The sequence below is a fragment of the Tarenaya hassleriana genome, unplaced genomic scaffold (genome assembly GCF_000463585.1).
Source record: "Tarenaya hassleriana unplaced genomic scaffold, ASM46358v1 Cleome17, whole genome shotgun sequence".
Classification (NCBI taxonomy): domain Eukaryota; kingdom Viridiplantae; phylum Streptophyta; class Magnoliopsida; order Brassicales; family Cleomaceae; genus Tarenaya; species Tarenaya hassleriana.
This window is the reverse complement of record NW_010965122.1, coordinates 677,660-698,988: the sequence shown is the minus strand read 5'-3', so window position 1 is coordinate 698,988 and position 21,329 is coordinate 677,660. Positions and strand designations below refer to the sequence as shown.

Here is a 21,329-nt window from a genome sequence, read left to right as displayed (position 1 = left end):
ATCCTCTCCCTCAACTCGTCTCCAGACTCGGACGTGAGATCTGAAACTACTTTTTTACCCTTAACTACCCAGCTTAATAACGAAAGTCCCACAAAAGGTCAAAACCGCGTATGGGAAATGGATGGCAGCTACAAGGCAGCAGCGCAGAGCAACTATGGGTATATTAGTCATTTCATTAAAAAGTAGTATCAAAATCAAAATCTGTTGGCTCTTCCACTTATCCAGTCCTCAACGTTCGAAAGAATTATCTTAAACAAATTATAATTTGACCCCACAGAAATATTAGATTATTCATTTAACCCCGTAATCTTATCTCGAATTCACTTCTTCTCATCACGAGATTTTCTCTCCCTCACCTTACATTGCATCTTCCTCCTCGCGCTTTCTTTCTCTTCTTCCCCGGGAGACGCGGGATTCAACGCTGCTCTGTTTTTTTCCCCCAATTCTTCCAAGTTATAATTTTTTTCTCTCTATCTCCTGTTTGGTTGGGAGGAAATTTTCGATTTTTCTTTTTCTTTTTCTTTTTTTAGGTTCCATTTCTATATTTGGGATGCCTTCGTTTTCGTTCCCAATCGTATTGAGTTTTGTCTCATTGATTGGGATGGAGGATAATCTTTCTTCTTCTTCTTCTTTTCCTTTTTCTGCTACTGGGTTTTGATTTTTTTTTTTTGCTGAAAAATTCGAGAAATTTGACAGCGTAGAGGAGAAGAGACGGGAGCTTCAAGGCAATAGCGTCTGTAGAACGTGATAGCAATAAAATAATTAAAGGTTCCGACTTTGTATTTTAATATATATATATATATTATGATTTGATTAATTTTCCTTTGAAAAACCCTTTTATATAATTGGAGTGAGATCGCTTTCCTGTTCTCTCTAGCAGCCAAGAAAATTTTGACGTCGTCATGGTTCGAAGCTCGTGGGTTTTCCGATTTTGACGAGAAAATTGGGGATAAAAAGAGGGGAAAAAAAATATCCGGAACCCATTTGGGATTCAGACAGAGAATCAGAAAAATCCGAGGATGTTTGGGACCCAGAGCAAGAGGGACCTTGCCCTTGAACTGCAAGCCCAGATTCCGATCCTCCGGCCGAGCATCCACGCACGGCGTGCGAACCTCACCGTGAAATTCCAGGACCTGTACGGATTCACGGTGGAGGGAAATGTGGACGACGTGAATGTGTTGAACGAGGTGAGGGAGAAGGTGAGGAACCAGGGAAGAGTTTGGTGGGCCCTCGAGGCGAGCAAGGGCGCGAACTGGTATCTCCAGCCGGAGATCCTGTCGGTTTCAGACGGGATTGCGTTGAAATCGTCGCTGAAGATCTCGACCTTGACTAATGCGATCACGCTGAAGAGGCTGATCAGGAAAGGGATTCCTCCGGTGCTCCGACCGAAGGTGTGGTTCTCACTGTCGGGTGCGGCGAAGAAGAAGTCGACCGTGCCGGAGAGTTATTACAGTGACTTGACCAAGGCCGTCGATGGGAAGGTCACGGCGGCGACGCGGCAGATCGATCATGTAAGCCTTCCGAATCTGTAGTATCATCTTTGGTTTTGCTTTCTCTGTTGCTGCTCTATGAACTGTAAAATCCTGTCTTGTTTCTGAGAGTTTCTGCTGTTCATTCCTTGGTTTTTAGGATTTGGTTTGGTCTGTCATTCGGATTTGTCATCTGGGAACTGAGAATCGTGTTTCCATTTCATGGAGACCATAAAGTCGTAATGGATTTAGGATTGTTTGAGAATTTGTGTCTCCACTTCAAAATCTTTCGCCCCTTCTTATCGGTTCTAGACTTGTTCCATGGTGTTTTTAGATTCTAACCCATAAGATCCACTTACTTGTTCTGTTTGTGTTTTCTTTTCGAGATTTTCATGATCCAAAAGCTTTTAGAATCAGTTTCAAGTTCATTCAGGAACACTCCAGTTCTAGTGACAGTTTCTGTAGGAATCCGCTAATTTTGCAATGAAATCTCTCTGTTGAGTTCACTTGTTAGACCATCACTAATGTAGCTTGATTCCATTAGATGTGAGAAGAGTGGATCTTTGCAGCCAGACTGAAGCCTCAAACCCGTAATGATCCAAACATGTTACGCCATTTTCGAGTTTTTTGTGATCCAAGATGCCAAAGCTTGGGTTATAAATAGTTGATTTCGATCTTGTATCTGCAGATTCAGCAAAAAAATCTTAAATGATCTTCTGATTATTCTTTCTTGATGTTGTGCGAATTTGCAGGACTTGCCCCGGACGTTCCCCGGTCACCCGTGGTTAGACACTCCGGAAGGTCATGCCGCTCTTAGACGGGTGCTTGTCGGGTATTCCTTCCGTGACTCTGATGTTGGTTATTGTCAGGTACACACTTGTTATTCTCTGCCCGCTCTCTCTGACGATCTTATCTCAATCGGGTTTTTCTTACCATTGCCATTTGTATAGGGCCTAAATTATGTTGCAGCATTGTTATTACTCGTCATGAAGACGGAAGAAGAAGCATTCTGGATGCTCGCTGTCCTGTTGGAGAACGTGTTAGTCAATGACTGCTACACAAACAACTTGTCCGGATGCCATGTCGAGCAACGGGTTTTCAAAGATTTTCTTACCAAAAAATGTCCTCGGTAACGTTTTCTTCTTTCTTGTCGGGACTTGATCAAATTCTTATGGTATCCCCCCATCTGAGAATACCTTCGATTCGAAATGATTTGCAGGATAGCTACCCATCTCGAAGACATTGGCTTCGATGTTTCGCTTGTGGCAACCGAATGGTTTTTATGCCTCTTCTCGAAAAGTTTGCCTTCCGAGGTTCGTGAAACATTACCTGAATCTTGCTTCCCTGCAGAATTTTGTACCGAAAGAGCTTTTGCTTTTGCAGACGACTCTTCGGGTATGGGATGTTCTTTTCTACGAAGGAGCGAAGGTTCTTATCCATGTAGCTTTAGCGATGTTCAAGGTTTTTTGCATCTCTTTCTCCCGACCATCCATTTTTCCGCCGGGTGTTTTCCTTTAATCCGATCCACGGTTCTATCTTTACCGGATTTCTTGTCGGGTTTCGCCCGTTGCAGATGAAAGAAGATGCATTGCTTCTTACCCACCAGGTCGGCGACGTGATCAATATTCTGCAGAAAACTACTCACCATCTCTTCGACCCAGACGAGTTATTAACGGTGAGCCAAACCGAAAGACCAAACCATCAAAAAACCCGAGAAGCAGTTCACACCCGAGATGCCCTAATCCGTATTTTCGTGAACATTTTCAGGTGGCATTTGATAAAATCGGGTCAATGACGACCAACACCATATCGAAGCAGAGGAAGAAGCAAGAACCAGCAGTAATGGCAGAACTCGACCAGAGACTGCGGAGGCTGAACTCTCTGAAAGAGGGAGAGAAATAGCAGAGCTCGAGCCCGAGCCCCGAGACGGCCCAATAAAACCGAAAGGAGGAGGAAGAAACTTGTCGGGACCGGACCCTGACTGAGAAGTGTATATGAGAGAGTTTCCAAGAAGGGATTTGCTTTTGCCCCTCAGGATGATTTCAAGTACATAAAGAACATAATTTTCAATCACTTTTTTAATTTTAATTTTTCCTTATTTAAATTACTTCAATCTTCTTGTGGAAAACCGAATTAAACCGAACCGAACCCGGATCAATAATCATTCTCTTTGTTGTTTTGTTCACATCCTCCCAATTGGTGAGATGGTAAAAAAAGAAAATGTAAAGTAGAAAACCCTAAAACGTGTATTGGCTCTCCTTTTCCCAAGTGTGTGTTTGGTATAAGTTTTGTGCATAATGAATGTGTGTTTCTAACATTGTTGTGAAGATTGTGTTGTTTTTAATATTATTTTAAAAATATTTTTATTATGTTTTGGGTGAGTCGAGACGATCTGAATCAAACCAGATTTATTTTTAACTCGTGAAAAACGGATCGCAACCGAGCCAGGTCTAAAATATGCTGACTCGGACCGAACCGGACCAAACTAACCAAACCACCCGTTTTGCATCCCTGATACAGATTCCATGGAGGTGTCGGGTAAAACTAAAATTAAGTTTATATCTATTTTGTTTAAAAATACTAATATGTACTTATCAACAATATGCAATTTCCCAAGTTATTCTTCGAATCTTGTTAATAAAAACATCATATGACTAATATGGTGCGTATATATATATGTATATATATATATATATACCCGTTTGTTTTTGGGATGAAAACAACATAGATGATGGTATTGGATATGATATGAATATTTCTTTGTTAAGAGAAAAAAATATATATTTATTAAGGAAAAAAGAAGAGTAATCAAGAAAATTTACATCCAACCAAAAAATGGAACCCCTTCGGGGAAGGACCATTCCGTGATCCATCTTATTACAAGAAGTGGGTCTCACAGAAAAAAAAAACAATCCTCAACTATCCATTATTTATATTTTGACCCCACACGATCACTTGGTTCACTTTTCCCCCTCAGCCCCTGCAATGGGGCTACCCATCTCGGACGGAGCAGCACTGTCGACGGCCGAGTCAGAGACTTCTGCCCCGTCAGCGACTTCGGCTCCAGCTTCCGAAGCCGTTGATTCACCGTCTTCCCCTTGCTGCTGCAGGCTCCAGTACATGATGCTTGCTGTCAAAATGAGCATCATCTTCTGATTCACCTGAAAGGGCATATGAATTGAAACCATTGATCTTGAATATTTTTCACTTGAAACCCAAAAAGAAAACCACCGATAGCATCGTATTTCGGGGTTTTACCTCGAAAATGTCCTCGGGTAATAGAAAGATGGAGCAGCCGAGTTTTCTTGCCACACTGATTATGTAATTAGCATTCAGCCTCTTGTCATCATCTGAAAGTTCAGGACAAGAGGATGTTAATAGATATGGTTTCTGAAATGTTTTGTCCACGAAACAATGGTCGTGTGCGATTTTTGTTATACCTGACTCTCCGCTCGTGACAATGCTCCAGTTTACCACTCGTGGCTCGACAGCACTGAGAAGATCGAGGAAGAAAATCCCGCTGCTGAGGTTCTTGTCCTAAAGTCGGAAGGCAGGGAATGTCACTACTGAATCATCTTAGCTTAGTTTATATGTGTGTGAGTGTACATTCTTGAAGTCATTCTGTACCTTGAAGCTCTCCATTTGAGAGGACCTACCGGCCTTCTTGACTTTTCCATTAGCCCAGTTCAGTATATCTGCATCTGTGATCTCTTTGTGCTGTGAGCATGATCTCAAGTTCTTGAGCAGTTGGAGCATTGTAAACCTCATCAATTGCCATAAAAATGCTGAGAACAAGAACAAGATATGTAAACTAATCAGGAAATTCTCGTCTACGGAGATATGTCTGGAGACATAATGTTAAGCAATCAAGAACACACTACTCTATGACCCACGAAGCTTGGAATCTTTACCGAGTATGAGCTTCTTGTTTCCTTGCACGAAATCGTTGCCAGCCACGTTCACGAGGGAGAAGCTCAAATCTTTGCCGACTTGTATGACTTGGTTGCAGTTCTCTACCTTCTTGAATGGCATCTTGATAGGAGGCTTATTAGCGAGTTTCCAGTTAACAGATCCAGGCGAGACTTTGTCAAGAACTTCCAGCAGAACCCATCTACACAAATGCTTGTTGATCAGAAAAAAAACGTGGCAAGAAGATGAAACAAAACTAGATCTCTTTGCACAATTCTAAGAGAGAAACCCACCCATTTCTAACGTCTTCGAAGACATTGTTTACATAAGTAGCTATTCCCAGACTGTTGATCCAAAGTCTGAAGCATCTTTCTTCTCTCGATGTCTGAGCATCATCCGTCATCATCTCAGCAAACGACATCTTCTGGATGTCAACTGTTAATCCGTTCCTGAAACGTATAGTAAATGGCTCTCTAACATCCATACTAATTAAAGAACACGAGAAGTAACCATTTATCAAATCTCCATCCCCTTTCCCTTTACCTATGTTGGAAAATTTGGGCAACAAAAGCAATATTAAGATTTGTCGAGCCTTCCACAATGTCCTTGGGAGAAATATATCTCTTGCAGTCCAGCTTCTCAGCTTGTTCTAGAACCATTTTCGCTCTTTCTGTCGGGTCTTTTGTCTCTAAGGTTGAGAGAGTGCTATGCTCAGGGGCAAGGGCATTGAGCAAGTGAGCATAAGCCTCTCCATCCTGAAACAATAAACGATTATTAGCCCTTAGATTATTCTGAGAGAGTGCTAGACTTGATCGGTCTGTTTACCTTCAAATCCGAAGAGAAGTTTGTAACTTGCTTCTCATACCCGACTTTTTTCAGATGAAAATTCATCCATTTCAGTAAAACCTTTTCGGGACCTAGACCCATGAGCTCTTCCACATCCTGCAAATCCCATATGCTAAGAAAGAGGTATATAAACATGCCCAATCCCAACGTTCATATCAATGATGTAACACTATGGAAGGATCAAGAAACTTCGACCTCACTGTCATCGATGAGCTCCACGAGTTGGGGAGTTTTCCTCAGATTAAGATCCGCCAATAATTGAATCTGAAGAATTCCATCACAGGTAAAAAGAAACGTGACAAATAGACTCTTAACTGTGATCAACACAGGTCAAAGGTGGATGGCATGTTTGGTGGAGTACCTTTATAATCTGAGATATCAGTCCGAGTACGAGATGGGGCTACCGAAACAAGAAAGCCGAAAAAAAAGTAAACCAATTTGGCAAAAAAAGTTGTAACTTGAAAAACTTAAGAAGAAGATCATGGAAAAAACTCACTCTTCCTTCAACCATATCCTGTGTACCGATATTAACGACAGTGCAGCCAATGGCTTTAGCAGAATTAAGACCAAGAGTATGGTTCTCATTCCTCTCCCATAGGTTAAGGTCCTTCTTAGTGTTGATAGCTCTTTCATCTATGGTCCCGGGAACCGCTACATTGATAAGCTTACTGCAATAAAATGCAATGAGGCCATCAAACCAGGCCAGATTTTATGATTGAAATAACATTAGGGAATTTACCAAAGCAGAACCCCGTCTGTGGCCAAATCGAATAAGGCATTAGTGGTTGGATCAATCGGAAGAAAGTTCTTCAAGAATGGATCTTCAGCTAAGTAACTATTGATATGGGCAACATAAGAAGCTTTCTCAGATTCGTTAATGGCGTGACGAACTGTAGTTGTGCTAGTTTTCAGAAACGAAGAAGAATGTTTCGAGCCTCCTGATTTCTCGATTCCTCGGGCTTGAACGCTCAAGAATGCCTGCCGACCAATTTCGGAAAACAATTCAGCATCAAAATGATTAAAAAAAAACCGCATCCTGGTGAAAATGATTTCGTCTCTGAAGAGGAACTCACCCGGAGAAAGGTCTCGAATTCAATTTCTTCTTCCGAGTCTTTATACGTCTCTCCTAACACAGTCTTGATCTCTTCCTCTTCGAAGGTTCCATTAAACGCCTTCAACTTTGCAAAAGCTGGAGGCAAATCTCCAATGGTGACGTGACCTGATTGAGTCCTAATCGAGATGAACTAAGAAGCATATATGCAAACACAGGTTAACCATTTTCACCAGAAAGCCACAAATTCGAGGAAGAAGCCATAGAAACGAAAATCCATCAATCACCTTGGACTTAAGGGTTCGTAACTCGACCTGAGTGAACTGGCTCTGAAGCCATGGATCCGAAACAAGCACACCCACATAACTAGACATGGCTACTGTCCCTTCTTTTCTTCAATCCCAAGTCACCCAAATGGAACCCTAATCCTACAACGCAAACATCAGAACAGAACTCGCATCGTAAAATCTGAAACCGGCAAGGCCATTGATTTCTGAGAACAGGATCAAGGAGAACCCAATTGAGAAATTAACGATTTCAATAACACGGAAAACCTAAAATCAAACCAGATGATTTAGAGATGAAATCGGAACACGAGCAATAGGCAATGGCGATTTGCCGATTTCGATTCAAGGAATCACGCAGAGCCCCGTGTGAGAAAGACATGAGATGAGACGGAAACAACAACAAAAAAAAAAGTACCTCAGAAGATTCCGAAACACGACATAAAGATTGGATCTTTCAATGTTGTTCTTGACGGGCAGAGAGAGATACTTTCGATCAACCCTTTCCCTTTTTTTTTGCCGTAATTTTTTTTTTGTGTGTGTGTGTGGGTAATTTGTGAATTTGGGCGAAACTGATCAGAAGCAAATGCAAAGGAGAGAAAAGCGTGCTGGCCAGAGGACCCGCGAAGACGGAGGAATTGAAAATGTGACTCTCATCCATTTTGGCTTTTTCCCTATTCCCCTTATTATTACTATCTTCTTTTAATCTTTTATTGATAATCTTTTGGCCAAAAATAAAGAAAATAAACGGTACTTATTTGATTTTACTGGAGATATAGAAATAAAATTAATATTGATTTTCATTATAAAACTATAATTACATATATATATATATATATAGAAAAGCAAAATAAATCTTAATGGTTCTGATCCGATAATAATAACATAGATCCCTTCATTCAGATCTACTAAACACACTCACCGGAACTTTTAATTTCGATTCAAGGATGAAAATTACAGAGAAAAAATCGATAAAGTCTCCAACTTTAAACTCGATTCAGTGTTCATCGATAAAAAAAAAATGATTGCTTGTTCCACAAGCAACTTATCGAAATGCAGATCAAAATTAACCACTGCTAAAGGTACAAGGACCAAAGACCTAAAGAACAGGAGCATCTATGGGACGATATGTTCACGTGTACTGTGTTCCATTCTCATCATGGATGTCGTCCAAGGCCCGGGGTTCGAATCTTCAAGTATCATCATCATCATCGAGAAACTGAAACGAGATGGCGGAGAAAATGTAAGAAAAACATTCAGCCATTGAATTTTGGAGGTATCTAATGAGTATCAGTCGACCATATGCGTTGCTAATGCATGCAGACAAGAGACCTTACTTGAGTTATAAGCAACCGAGTTTCCAAGTGTGTTTTCTGCCTGAAAAGAGAGTAACTTTCAACACAAAACCAACCACTTATTAACACAGCCCAAAAAGGGTTTACAGGGCCCCAAGCCCGACCGACCCGAAACCCATTTGATCCGTGGTTTGAAAACTCGAAATCGGAGTCTATATTTTTAAGTCTTAACCCTTATTTTTTTGGGAGCGGACTAGGGGCGGATTTCGAGTTTTGGACCTCTTTGGCATCCCTACATGGGTTTGGTGCTTGAACAATCAGAGTATCAGACTAATGAAAAACAGTAACTTTTAACGGTAAACTTGTCAAATCTTCTGCAAAGCAAAAGGCTAATGAAAAACAGTAACTTTTAACGGGAAATTTGCTAAATCTCCTACTTGATTGATGGACAGTCTCATTTTTTTATCATAAGAGTCAAAATAACAAAATGACTGACGTGACATAATGAGACGCTAATTGCAAGGCCTTGTGGAGGAGGCTCCTAGTCTTATATGATTTTTTTAGGAAAATCTCAAAAAAACACTAAACTTTCAAATTTTGACAAAAAAAATATTGAATTTTTTATTTTACCAAATAAACATTAAATTTTTTAAGTTTGACAAAATAAACATTTAACTCTTCTACGATTATCAAAATAAATAAAATGACTAACGTGACATAATGAGACGCAAACATGTCAGATTATTTTACAATCGAAAAAAGTTTATATATATTTTTGGACCATTAAAAAATTTCAATGTTTTTTTTTATAATCACAGAAAAATTCATATATTTTTTTGGATCACTTAAAAAGTTCAGTGTTTTTTTAGATTCGTATAAAAAGTTTAATATTTATTTGACAAAAAATAAAGTTTGGTGTTTTTTGGTCAAAATTGAAAAAATTTTGTATTTTTTTTTGGAATTTTCCCTTAGTCCCCATTTTTTATAAATTAAACTTTTCAAATAAATTACAGTCTTTTTTTTTTGGAGTGGTCTAAACTTCATTCCGATCTCACGTATAGAAATTGTTAATTTTCATTGCATTTGGGTTAGTTTTCATTTTATAATATTAGTGCGGATATTTTAGTTCATGTAATAATTCAAATTGGCCATAATAAAAAAAAGAATCTTAAAATTCATACAACATTTTACAATATCTGCATCGGTACACACTTTCGATAATTATAGTGTTCTATAACTTTTGATAATAATTATTTCGTATATATTTACTCCCAATGTTAATTCAATTCGATTTTATCCAAAAAAACTAAATTATCAGGATATCTTTATATTCCTATAATCTAATCATTATATTTCTTCGAATAATAATATTCTACAACTTTTAAATCATAAATATTTTGTATATTTTAGTCGGATGTAATTCTAAGCCGTTAAAAAAAATCCCAAAAAATATTTGATATTATAAGTTTTCACAAAATAAAACCTAAACTTTGTTTTTTATAAAAAAAAAACTAAATTTCATTTTTCAGTAAAAAAATCTGAATTTTATAATTTTTATCAATGATATATTGACCATCTACGTGATAAGTCAATATTTTGACTACATTTGATATATCATCATCTACATGTCATGATATCAGAACACCATATCAACATATGACAAAAATTATAAAGTTCTAGTTTATTTTTTATTGAAAAATAAAATTGAGATTTTATTTGATAAAAAATAAAATTTAAATTTTATTTTGTGAAAATTGAGAAATTCAAATATTTTTTTTTGGGATTTTTTCCATCCAAAATAGGTTTTAAAACACAGAATGTTCTTAGGTGACGAATCCGACAAAAACAGAACTCACAAACTGAGGTTTATCAACCAAACCTAACAATGGAAGATTCCATAAGCATTCAAACTGAACCGAACAGAACAAAAGCCTTCAGAAACTATTACAGGAAATCATTATCAACATTTTTAAGGGATACAATGTTTTCTTCTTCTTCTTCTTCTTCTCAAAGATGATGATGATGATGATGATGTTCATGTTCTTGTTCCAAACTACCAACTTCTAGCCGCAGACATGAATGAAGACGAACTGGTTAATATGTTTGATTCACCACTTAACATGTTCCAATACAGAGAGAGAGAGAGAGAGTCTTTCCATTTTCAAGTTGCAGGCCATTCTTTACGGATATCGAATGTGTAGTTGATCTCCAAGTAGCACTTGTTATCATCGTCGAGAAACTGAAACCGGATACCGAGAAATCGTAAGAAATAGGGTTTACGGAGGAAAAAAAAGATCAAATGTTCACTAGGGTTCATGGCTTCTTCCTTCATCAATGTCTAACCCTGTTTGTCCACCGCAATCTGGCTCCATAAACTAAGGGTATCAAGCTCAGACCCAGTTATATATTACACACAACCAAATGGGTCTCGATCAAATCCCAGTTTTATGAAATTATATGATCACTCAAGAAATGAGATAATCAATCAAATTCTCGATATCTTTGTAAACAGTGGACTGTGTATATGAATTGAAAAATGTACCTTAGGAGTGGATGAAAGCAAACCGGCTAAAAACTAACCTTAGTTCTCGCAGAATATGAACCTCGAGCAAAAATCCCCGAAGGAGTGGACTCTTCCGGTATCATATGAGTGTACGGCTCAAGCTGAGGACTAAAAGTTCCAAGCATCTCCTTTGTTCTATCCACTGAAAATGGCAAAAGATTATATTTTTCAATGAAGTAATCTTGTAATTGTCGTTATCTATAATTAATAAATCCGATAATAGCGAGCTTCTTACCTTTAACACCGGTCTTCCAGACCGTACTTGTGTACCTAAGGCCAGACACAATGTTGTTGCTAACTTGAAATGTGAATTTCAAGTTGTATTTGCTCCCTTCCTTTAATGTAAACCACAAGCCCTTGATGTTTCCTCCCTCGGGAATCGAAAGAACGGTATCGGGTCTACCCGGAGAAACGATCACAAGGCTAAGGATCTTCACTTCGGGATCAAGAGTCTCTGCACAAATTAATACTCAAGTTGATGGGTAACACAAGAAAACGGACATTGTATACGTAAAATCTCCGGAATCAAGAAAGTATTATGCTACATACAACACTTGAACGTGTTTGATGTCACATAATTCAATGTCTCGATCATAAAAAAAGAAAATGCATAATAAACCGCATGATTCATTGCCGGATTCAGCATCGGATATAAAGTGATAGATAGAAACTAGATGCATCTGTAGAGAACATTCACAACCAAAGCACAACGAACACGAACAAAAAAAACGACATCCAGACAAGTGAAACAAGAAAAAGCTCGATGAGAAGGAAAGAAATTCTGGTCGAGGAAACTTGGTCGGATTGTCCTAGCCACATTCCTTAGAAAACAAGCAAAGAATCAATGACCAATCTGGCCTACTAAGGTAATCAACAACATAGAACAGAGTCCTTGTTCAAATCTTTTGGCTTACAGAGAAACATCAAACATGAAACAACGGGAAACACGAAACTATTGCCATTAATCACAAATCTGTACGACCTGAAAAGTCATCAAACCTATAAAGATCACCCACATTGCAAATACCCAACTCGAAATTTAGAAAAAAGTTCATAAATTTTTAAGAAATGAAGTAATTGTACCTCCGGTACTGTTCATATCCACACTTCCCAGGAGCTGTTCCTTCCACTTCCTGAGACTCTCATCATCCTACCAGATTCAGAAGAACAAACACATTTCACAAGAAATCGCACGCATTCAATCCAGAGAAATGGGAAAAAAAATGCAGAATATGAAAAAGGGGGAATAGAATAAGAAGAAACAGTTTACCAAAAAAAAAGAGAGTAAGAAGAAACAACCTTATCCTTCTCGAGATGCTCCTTGATAGTGTACTGAGGGCCCAACTGTAATTTCTCACCAAGAGAGGCTTCATCTTCTTCCTCTTCCTCCGTCGCGCCAAGAGAAACCTCGCTCATCTGTCTCCCCATGGATTCCTCATCGGTGCTCTCGTAATGAGACGACACCGTTTTGGACGTGTTCTCTTCCCCTTTTCCTCCTCCCTTGTTCTTCTTCTCGTCAAAACCCATGTCTCTGGAACTCGATATAGCTCCAGCAACCACAGGCATCAATCAACTCGACAAAAACCCAGGAAACAAAATCAAGAAAAATGCGTTTTTCTCAATCAAATTCGTGAATTGGAGGAGACCCACGAAAGATCTCGCGAAGAAGAATGACGGGTTTGGAGCTTTACTCGTTCTTTGGTCTTCCTCCCCTGGATCGTGGAGCTCTAAAGGAAGGTAGGCAAATTTAGGAAATTTGGTTCTGGCACGTTCTTTTACGGGATGGAGAACGAGTCATGTGGTGATCCGAATCATAGGAGAGAGAGAGAGATCGTGAAGGTCACTACCGAGAATCAGAATGGCAATTGGCAAAAGAGTATTCCACGCGCAGACGATTCACGGACGACAAGACAAAAAAACAAATTTTTTTAAATATAATTAATTAAAACGATTATTAGATGGATAATTGCATTACAAACTTAGACTTAATTTTATATTATTATTAATGTTGCTAACAAAATTTGGATTTGATTTGGACTTCGCTCGTGTATTGATTAGTACACATTTACATTGTTGAGTAACTATTGCATTTCCAATCTCATAGTGCATTTTTATATATTGTATTTCCGTTTCAAATACGTATAAATGAGTGAATTAAATTAAAATTATATACTAACTCGTAATAAAGGTATTATTACCTTTTATTTTGTAAAAATAGAAAGAAAACTGTTTCCCAAAAACTAATCACAGATAATTAAATGTTTCATAAACATGTATTGCCAAATCCCTAAGGACTTTTTTTTACCAATGGGGAAAAATTCGTGCTTAATGTGTCATAATCTGGAAGAAATTATAGGAATTCAATGCCACTAAACGGAAAAATATTGAACGGATATGGTATAATTTGTTTAGAATTAAAATAATCAAATTTCATAATTAAAATTGTAAAATAATCCAAAAATCATTTACAAAGAGAATATTGCATATAATTACCCAAATTTTTATAAAATTCTCACGTATATACTTAAACTATAAAATTCTCAAATAAATATCTGAATTTTTTTAAATTTCTATACAAATATCCAAACTTTGAAAATTTTACCAAATGAAACAACATTCGTTGACGATGTCAGAATGCTAAGTCATCAATTATTGATGGATTTCGTTTTAAATTTAACGTTGGTAATGGATTAAGATTTCACTTATTTTATAAAAAATTTGGTATTTATGTAAAATTTTTGAAAAATTCAGGTATTTATCTGAAAATTTTATAATTCAGATATTTATTTGGAATTTTTGTAAAAATTCGGATATTTATATGTATTTTTTCCAAAAAAATAAAAAAAAAACTAAATATAATTAAATTCTAAAATCCGAATATAAATTAAAAATATATAAAATCGAATAAATATAAATTTTTTCAAGAATCGAATTTGAAATTAAACTTACCAAAATACAGCCAATACTCAAAAAACTATCTCGAAACATTAGATATAATTTTCAGTAATGTGCATAATACATAGATATAGAGTCCAATTATATTGATATCAATAGAGAAAAATAATTAAAGGGAATGATTAGATAGAAGAAGCTACAAACACCGCCTCTAATTGAGGAGACACAATAAAAAGGCCAATGCTTCCATTGACTTCTTATCAGGGTTGGACAAAAATACATAAAAATTGGGTATCCCTCCCGATCCGAGGGTCAGATATTCGAAAATCGGGTATCCATTATGTTATGAGATAGAGATCGCATTTTAAAATATCTAAAACCTGAAACTCAGATTCGGATTCGGATTCGAGTTCGGGTTTATACTTTCGGATCGGGTAATTACCTGCGTACCCGAGTAATAAAAAATAAATAATATTTATTTAAAAGTTTAAAAATTATAAAAATATCTATCAATTGTCTTGAATTTTTATATTTATATATATATATATATATATATATAAACTATTATTTTATTATTTAATCATTTTTAATATAAATATTTTTAATATTTTTCACTAATTTTATGAATTATTTGTATATAATCTATAAATTTATAAAATTTTAAAAAAATATAATTAAAATTTGTCGGGTTCGGATATCCGCAGGTATCCAAAAATTATCTCACGGGTAATATATTTCGGGTATTCGAAAACTCGGATTCGAATTTAGGTTTTAAAATATATTATCTGTCGGGTTCGGGTTCGAATACCCTAAAAATCCCGGGTACCGACCCGTGTTCACCCCTATTTCTTAGGCCATGACCACCAAATCACCTAATGACCAAAAAAAATTAAAAATAAATAAAGAATTATAAATTATAGTATTATACCATGGTAATTGTATGTTGTTATCTGGATATTCGTTCTCATACTTTTTTCCCTAAATGTCAATTAGATTTACAAACTTAATTGAATCATATAATTTACCCAATTAAAAATAGTAAATAATATGTCCAAATTTATTACATTTATTCCAATTTCATCCTAGGATTTTTACTATTAATCTATTATTACAAGACAGAAATATGGTCCAAAATAATTCAGCGGTAAAGGATGAATACAGACGCTCTAGCTTACTCAACTGTGTACCGGTATACCGGTCGGTACAATCCGGTTAACCAGAAATGATTCCGAATCTATAAACCAAATTCACCATTAACCGGCCACAGAATAATCAAAGTAAACAAAACATCCACGGAGTTGAGAGAGAGACTGACTTTGGTTTCCATTGCAAGAAAACAGAAGGTTCCTTCTGCAAGTGGATTGGAGAGAGAACTCGGACGAAGAAGATACATACATAAGTACATACATAGTACATACATACCAGCATAAGGTTTTAAGAGGTTTTGTCGATGAGACCACGAAAGAGACGGTGTTTCTTCCTCTTGGAATGTCTCCCTCGACCCTTCTTCGTTACATATGGTGTGAAATTCACCTATTAGTCACATAGAACAATGCATAGATGAGCAAAAGAGTAAAAAATGTAACAAAGTAAGAAACTTGATTCTTTCTCGGGAAATTCAACTGCTTAGAATGCAGCCCTGATGACAAGATTCTATGCATCGATCTTATTTCTTTCACGGAATCTTGAATCTCATGAATGAAAGAGTTCACTCCGCCACACAACAAGGGTCGAACAAAAAGCATACAAAGTTCAGTATAAGCCTGTAGAAGTAACACGGGTCAGTGATCGCAATCCCGGTTCAAATACACACACGAACACTTATATAGGATGCTGTAACAGAGTTGATAAATCTGGAACAGGGTCAAAGCTCCTCTAGCAAGTGGAAGTAGATCAGATATTAGGCAATAAGACAAGAATATGTTCTGTCAAAACCCTAGAAACAGAGTTCCACAAAGCTGGGGAAAGGAAAGAGGATTCAAGAGAAGACAGACATAGACATAAACCTGAGAGTTATTCCGAATGCCCACATCCTGAAGAACGGCATTGTCGTCTAGCAACTTCTCGTTATTGTATGAGAGGCAAAAATTTGACCAAACATTCTTCCTGCAAGCAAATTCACAAACTTAATAAAGTATATCCAAAGAAAAATAACAGTTTCTATTTCCATCGATCGATTGTTTGGAAACGTCAAGCTGATCAAAACGATCGATGGGTTACTTCATCTCCTGAGTCAAAGACGGAAACTTTCACGAGCTTACCAAGAAATATGACGATGACCCAAGTGAGCTTGCTCCGTTTCACTAATTCTCTTCTTGATCAGAAGCTTCAAGTCCTTCACAGTAGCTGAATTCATCACGGCCACATCTGCAAAGATCGCCAGAAAGATAAGAAGAGGAATAAGCAAAAGCATACCACATGTTCGACGAAACACCCGAATCGAAACCAGAGCGTGTAGAGAGAGAGAGAGTACCGAAGGAGGAGCCGTCAAGCTTGACGACGGAGAGACGCATGGCGCTTCCCTTTTCTAAGCTAACAAGTGTAACGACTTCCGACAAAGTGGGGTTCCTCGGAACGTCGGCGAGAATCGGGTCGGAGAGAAGATCGGCGAGAACAGATCTCAGCTTCTCCCTCTTGATGTCGGCATTGTAATCTCGGAACCCAGTGTCTTCTCCTCCAATTCCGATGTCGATCTCCATCGTACTCAGTTCCCGGCGAAAACAATCTGGTCTCGATGTTTTGTCGCACTCGTTTTGATTCTCGAAGACCGGTTAGGTTAATCGAAAGAAGCCGAAACGGCGTCGTTGTGCCATAGGGGATTGTATTTTCCTTGATTTTTTAAACAAACATATTTATATATTAAAAAAAGATACTTTGAAATTTAATCTAATCTTACAAGGGTGAGCATTTTGGTTTTTTCGAGAAACCGAACCCAAAAAAACCGAATAAGATAATCTTCGGATTTAATTTGATATAATTTTTATATAACCGAATGAGTTGATCACTAACCAACCCTAATAAATACTGAATCAACTTAAATATTAAATTGTGATTAGTTTTTATAGCCATATAATTCCAAATCGAACCAACATTAAAACCACCCACCCGATTCAGTCTAATTTGATATAATTTTCATATAACCAAATAAACTAATACTTAAACCGAACCGGTTCAGTCTAATTTGATACAATTTTCAGATAATCGAATAAACCGTTCACAAATCTAGAAATATGCATCTCTAAAATCTAATATTAAAATTAAACAAAAAAAACTAATCTAATAACAATAATCAAGAAGAATGCAGAGCCAAACCCTCTCAAATAAAAAAAAATACACCATGAGGAAAACGGAACAAGAGAGAGATTTGAAAAGTTTTTCATCAACTCACATGCAATTAGCGATGCAGAACGGGTTCGTTCGGACTAGGGGTGGACACGGGCGGGTACCCGGACTTTTTTGGGTGTCTTTATCTCGATCTCGATCTCGTCGGATTTTTAATTAAAATGTCTCAATCTCTATCTCGCGAAGCTCGGGTACCCAAGATTCGGGTATCCGAGAGAGTTCGAATCCGAACTCGTGTAAAATTTATTAAAAAAAATCTGCCAAATCCGAACTATTTATGTCACTTTGATGCTGAGATGCGGGAGAGGAACCGGAGACTGAGCAGAGCCGAACGCCGGAGAAGCGAAAGACGGAGATAGACCAAGAGGCGAGACAGTCGAACGACGGCGGAGACAGATGAACGACGGAGCAGAGCAAGAGCAGATCGACAGAGAAGCGAAAGACGGAGAGAGACCGAGAGCAAGAGAGCTAAGCAAACGACGGAGGAGAAGAGCCGAATGACGGCGGAGACAGCTGAACGACGACAGAGAAACAATGGAGCAGAGCCGAGCCGACCGACGGAGAAGTGAAAGACGGAGAGAGACCGAGAGCGAGAGAGACAGGCGAACGGCGGCGGAGACAGGCGAACGACGGCGGAGACAGAGGCGAACGACGGAGACAGAGACGAACGGCGGAGACAGAGCCGCGAGGCAACAGCAGAGACGGAGAGAGACCGAGAGTGAGAGATCTGTTCTGAAGACTCCAAGAGGAGGCAGGAGGCAATGGCGCAAGGCAGGCTTCGATTCGTGAGAGAGAGATCAGAGAGTTAGGGTAAATTAGGGTTAGGGGTATTTTTGTAAATATATTAAATATTAAGGGTATTTTTGTAATTTTAATTTTTTGCCGGTACCCGTGAGATAACCTGTCATATAATGCTCGAACTCGAACCCGAACCCGAAACTCGGGTTTTTCGTCTCACGAAACTCGTTCTCTGTCTCGTTATCTCGCGAGTAATGAATCCCGGGTACCCGTGAGATAGGGTACCCGGAAACCCGCGGATCTCGGGTAAAAATACCCAGCCCTAGTTCGGACTGGTCCGGACAGGATCGAACCAATTCATTTTTTGTTCAAGTCGGTTCATTTTTTTACGAGCTAAATAAATCAATACCTGTTTTTAGTTAATTATCCGAAAAAATTTAAAATTATATGGAAATTAATAATTTAAAATCTAAGTAACAATAATTTGAACTCATTCAATATAACATAAAATATTAAACATAACAATCCATAAAGTCATATCTAAATAAAAAAAATTAACATAAAAAATATCATACACCAAAAACATCAAAATATAATAAAAAATATACACCAACGTCAATATATCCTAAATTCTTATTTGCTACAGAAACGGAACGGAAGAAATGAAGAAATTAAAATATGAAACCCTAATATTTTTTAATATCAGCTTGTGAGTGGCTCGTGAACCGACCAAACTAGCCCAGTTAGGTTCGAACTCGCTGCGAACTGGATCGTTTGGTCCGTTTTTATTTGGTTTTTTATTATTTTAGCCCATCTCGATAAAAAATGAGCCATACGAGCCGTTTTTATTTTTATTTTATTATTTAGTCCATTTCGATAAAAAATGAGCCCACCGTGAGCTAGTTTGTGTGGTTCATTGTCACTTCGTGCAATCAACGTAGAATAAATTTAAATGTAATGATCCGAGGCCGCTACGGAATGTTAAAGTTGTTCCCACACATCAACACGAGACCTCTTAGCATGTTTTGTCTCCACTCGTACACATTATGGAAAGTGCTTTCCAGGAGGTCACCCATCATAAGACTACTCCAAACCAAGCACACTTAACTTTGGAGTTCTCTCGAGATGAACAACTGAAAAGGTAGATGCATCTTATTGTTATGAGTAGCTCAATTAATTCATTCAAGTTATCTTAGACTGTGTAGTCTCATACCTACATAGCCTTCGGATCTCTCTCATTCCGATGCGTTCGATTCATCCTTGTACCCCTATCCAGAAGCTCGTCAGGAGTCGTTTTTTGTCCGTACCTCTCGCACCGACGATCACTCTCCACCCTCCTACGAGGAGGGTCAAAATGGCCGGGCCAGACCGGCCCGGCCCGAGCCCGACAAAAACCCAAAGAATTACGGGTCGGGCCGATCCAGCCCGAAACACACGCGGGCTTAAAATCTTGGGCCCGAGGCCCGGTCCAATGGGCTTTTTTCGGGTTCGAGACGGACTTCGGGCTTTTTTTAAAAAAAATAATAACAAAATAAAAATAAAAATTATTAATAAAAAATTATCAAAATAGAAAAAAAAAATAATATATACTAAAGATAATAAAAAATAAAGATTTGATAAAAAAATTATTAAATATTAGTGAATTAATATGTATATATTTATGCATGTATGTATATATATTTATCTATCACCACAACCATATCAATCACAATCATACCCATATGGAATCCTCCATAGGGTTTTAGCCCCATATCCTAGCCAAGTCAACATGGCTAGGGGCGCACCACGCGCACCCGTCACTCCCGTGACGTTGGCCGTCGCGTCCCCTTCGACACGCGCGAATCACGCGCTGGTCACAATCGTAGTGTTAAAACGATAATTCACAGTCAACAAACAAAAAACAATATATATATATATAACATGCATAACATTCACCACAACCATATCAATCACAAACATACCCGTATGGAATCCTCCATAGGGTTTCAGCCCCATACCCTAGCCAAGTCAGCATGGCTAGGGGCGCACCCCGCGCACCCGTCACTCGTGTGACGTTGGCCGTCGCGTCACCTGCGACACACGCGTATCACGCGCTGGTCACAATCGTGACCACCCGATGTCAACTCAGCATGACACAGACGGGAAAGTAACCACACCCGTATGGAGTCCACCATAGGGTTCCAGCCATAAACCCTAGTCAAGTCAGCATGACTAGGAGCGAGTCCACGCCCGTCAAGTCCATGACGTTGGCCGTGTCAAGTCAGCATGACACAATAAATCGTAACACACCCGTATGGAGTCCACCATAGGGTTCCAGCCATAAACCCTAGTCAAGTCAGCATGACTAGGAGCGAGTCCACGCCCGTCAAGTCCATGACGTTGGCCGTGTCAAGTCAGCATGACACAATAAAATCGTAACACACCCGTATGGAGTCCACCATAGGGTCCCGACCATAGCCCTAGTCAAGTCGGCATGACTAGGGGCGCATCACACGCCCGTCAAATCCATGACGTTGGTCGTCGCATCGCATGCGACCATATCCCAATCACAATCACGCTTACTCGTACCGCACGAGCGAGCTACAACCATGGCAAACATCGATCATGCATATTAACCCCAGTACAATCATGCGTAACCCGGTATTCGGCCCCGACCGTTACACCGTTTAACGCCATACAAACTACCCAAAAATAAACACACAACGATTCACTCGCGATGTTTATCCTCACGTCTCACCATGCGCAATCATTCAGTTTATTCGGATTTATTTTCTCTTTTATCTCAAGTTGGTCCAAACCGAACCAAGATTCGGCCCGGTGGACCAAAATTCGGTCCGGTCGGACCGGATCGGGTCCGTCCCCCCTTCGTTGGTCAATCGGACCATTTTTGGGCAAAAACAGGCCTGGTCCGCCGGACCAGTTTCTGGTCCGGGTCGG

The 21,329-nt window shown here is 38.6% G+C and overlaps 4 protein-coding genes across 7 annotated transcripts; 1 reads left to right on the top strand and 3 right to left on the bottom strand.

Annotated features, from left to right (window-relative positions):
- Nucleotides 1-324: 324 nt before the first annotated feature.
- Nucleotides 325-3,725, top strand: LOC104809868 (growth hormone-regulated TBC protein 1). Of its 3 annotated transcripts, none has more exons than XM_010535967.2 (9): nt 325-452; nt 697-768; nt 881-1,511; nt 2,222-2,338; nt 2,420-2,598; nt 2,689-2,782; nt 2,853-2,930; nt 3,043-3,144; nt 3,237-3,725. In XM_010535967.2, exons 3-9 carry the CDS (start codon nt 1,020-1,022, stop codon nt 3,369-3,371), a joined length of 1,197 nt encoding a protein of 398 aa, XP_010534269.1. In that variant the 5' UTR covers nt 325-452; nt 697-768; nt 881-1,019; the 3' UTR covers nt 3,372-3,725. The 3 variants fall into 3 exon arrangements, with proteins under 3 accessions (XP_010534269.1, XP_010534268.1, XP_010534266.1); XM_010535966.2 differs by having other exon boundaries at nt 878-1,511; XM_010535964.2 differs by having other exon boundaries at nt 325-768.
- Nucleotides 3,726-4,281: 556 nt separating this feature from the next.
- Nucleotides 4,282-8,160, bottom strand: LOC104809867 (fimbrin-5-like). Of its 2 annotated transcripts, none has more exons than XM_010535961.2 (15): nt 7,978-8,160; nt 7,563-7,703; nt 7,298-7,468; nt 6,964-7,202; nt 6,721-6,892; nt 6,586-6,624; nt 6,420-6,488; nt 6,204-6,320; nt 5,922-6,133; nt 5,672-5,827; nt 5,381-5,580; nt 5,097-5,254; nt 4,910-5,006; nt 4,728-4,819; nt 4,282-4,630 (listed from the first exon to the last, which is right to left on the bottom strand). In XM_010535961.2, the coding sequence occupies exons 2-15, from the start codon at nt 7,647-7,649 to the stop codon at nt 4,430-4,432; spliced, it is 2,010 nt and encodes a 669-aa protein (XP_010534263.1). In that variant the 5' UTR covers nt 7,650-7,703; nt 7,978-8,160; the 3' UTR covers nt 4,282-4,429. The 2 variants fall into 2 exon arrangements, with proteins under 2 accessions (XP_010534263.1, XP_010534264.1); XM_010535962.2 differs by having other exon boundaries at nt 7,563-7,697.
- A 2,493-nt stretch (nt 8,161-10,653) lies between these two features.
- LOC104809866 (rho GDP-dissociation inhibitor 1) lies at nt 10,654-13,283 on the bottom strand. The gene is made up of 6 exons (XM_010535960.2): nt 13,109-13,283; nt 12,717-12,987; nt 12,501-12,567; nt 11,653-11,871; nt 11,435-11,559; nt 10,654-11,093 (listed from the first exon to the last, which is right to left on the bottom strand). The coding sequence occupies exons 2-6, from the start codon at nt 12,981-12,983 to the stop codon at nt 11,016-11,018; spliced, it is 756 nt and encodes a 251-aa protein (XP_010534262.1). The 5' UTR covers nt 12,984-12,987; nt 13,109-13,283; the 3' UTR covers nt 10,654-11,015.
- Nucleotides 13,284-15,457: 2,174 nt separating this feature from the next.
- Nucleotides 15,458-18,510, bottom strand: LOC104809864 (U11/U12 small nuclear ribonucleoprotein 25 kDa protein). Its single transcript, XM_010535959.2, has 5 exons — nt 17,701-18,510; nt 16,786-17,141; nt 16,574-16,679; nt 16,319-16,418; nt 15,458-15,845 (listed from the first exon to the last, which is right to left on the bottom strand). Exons 2-5 carry the CDS (start codon nt 17,009-17,011, stop codon nt 15,747-15,749), a joined length of 531 nt encoding a protein of 176 aa, XP_010534261.1. The 5' UTR covers nt 17,012-17,141; nt 17,701-18,510; the 3' UTR covers nt 15,458-15,746.
- Nucleotides 18,511-21,329: the final 2,819 nt, after the last annotated feature.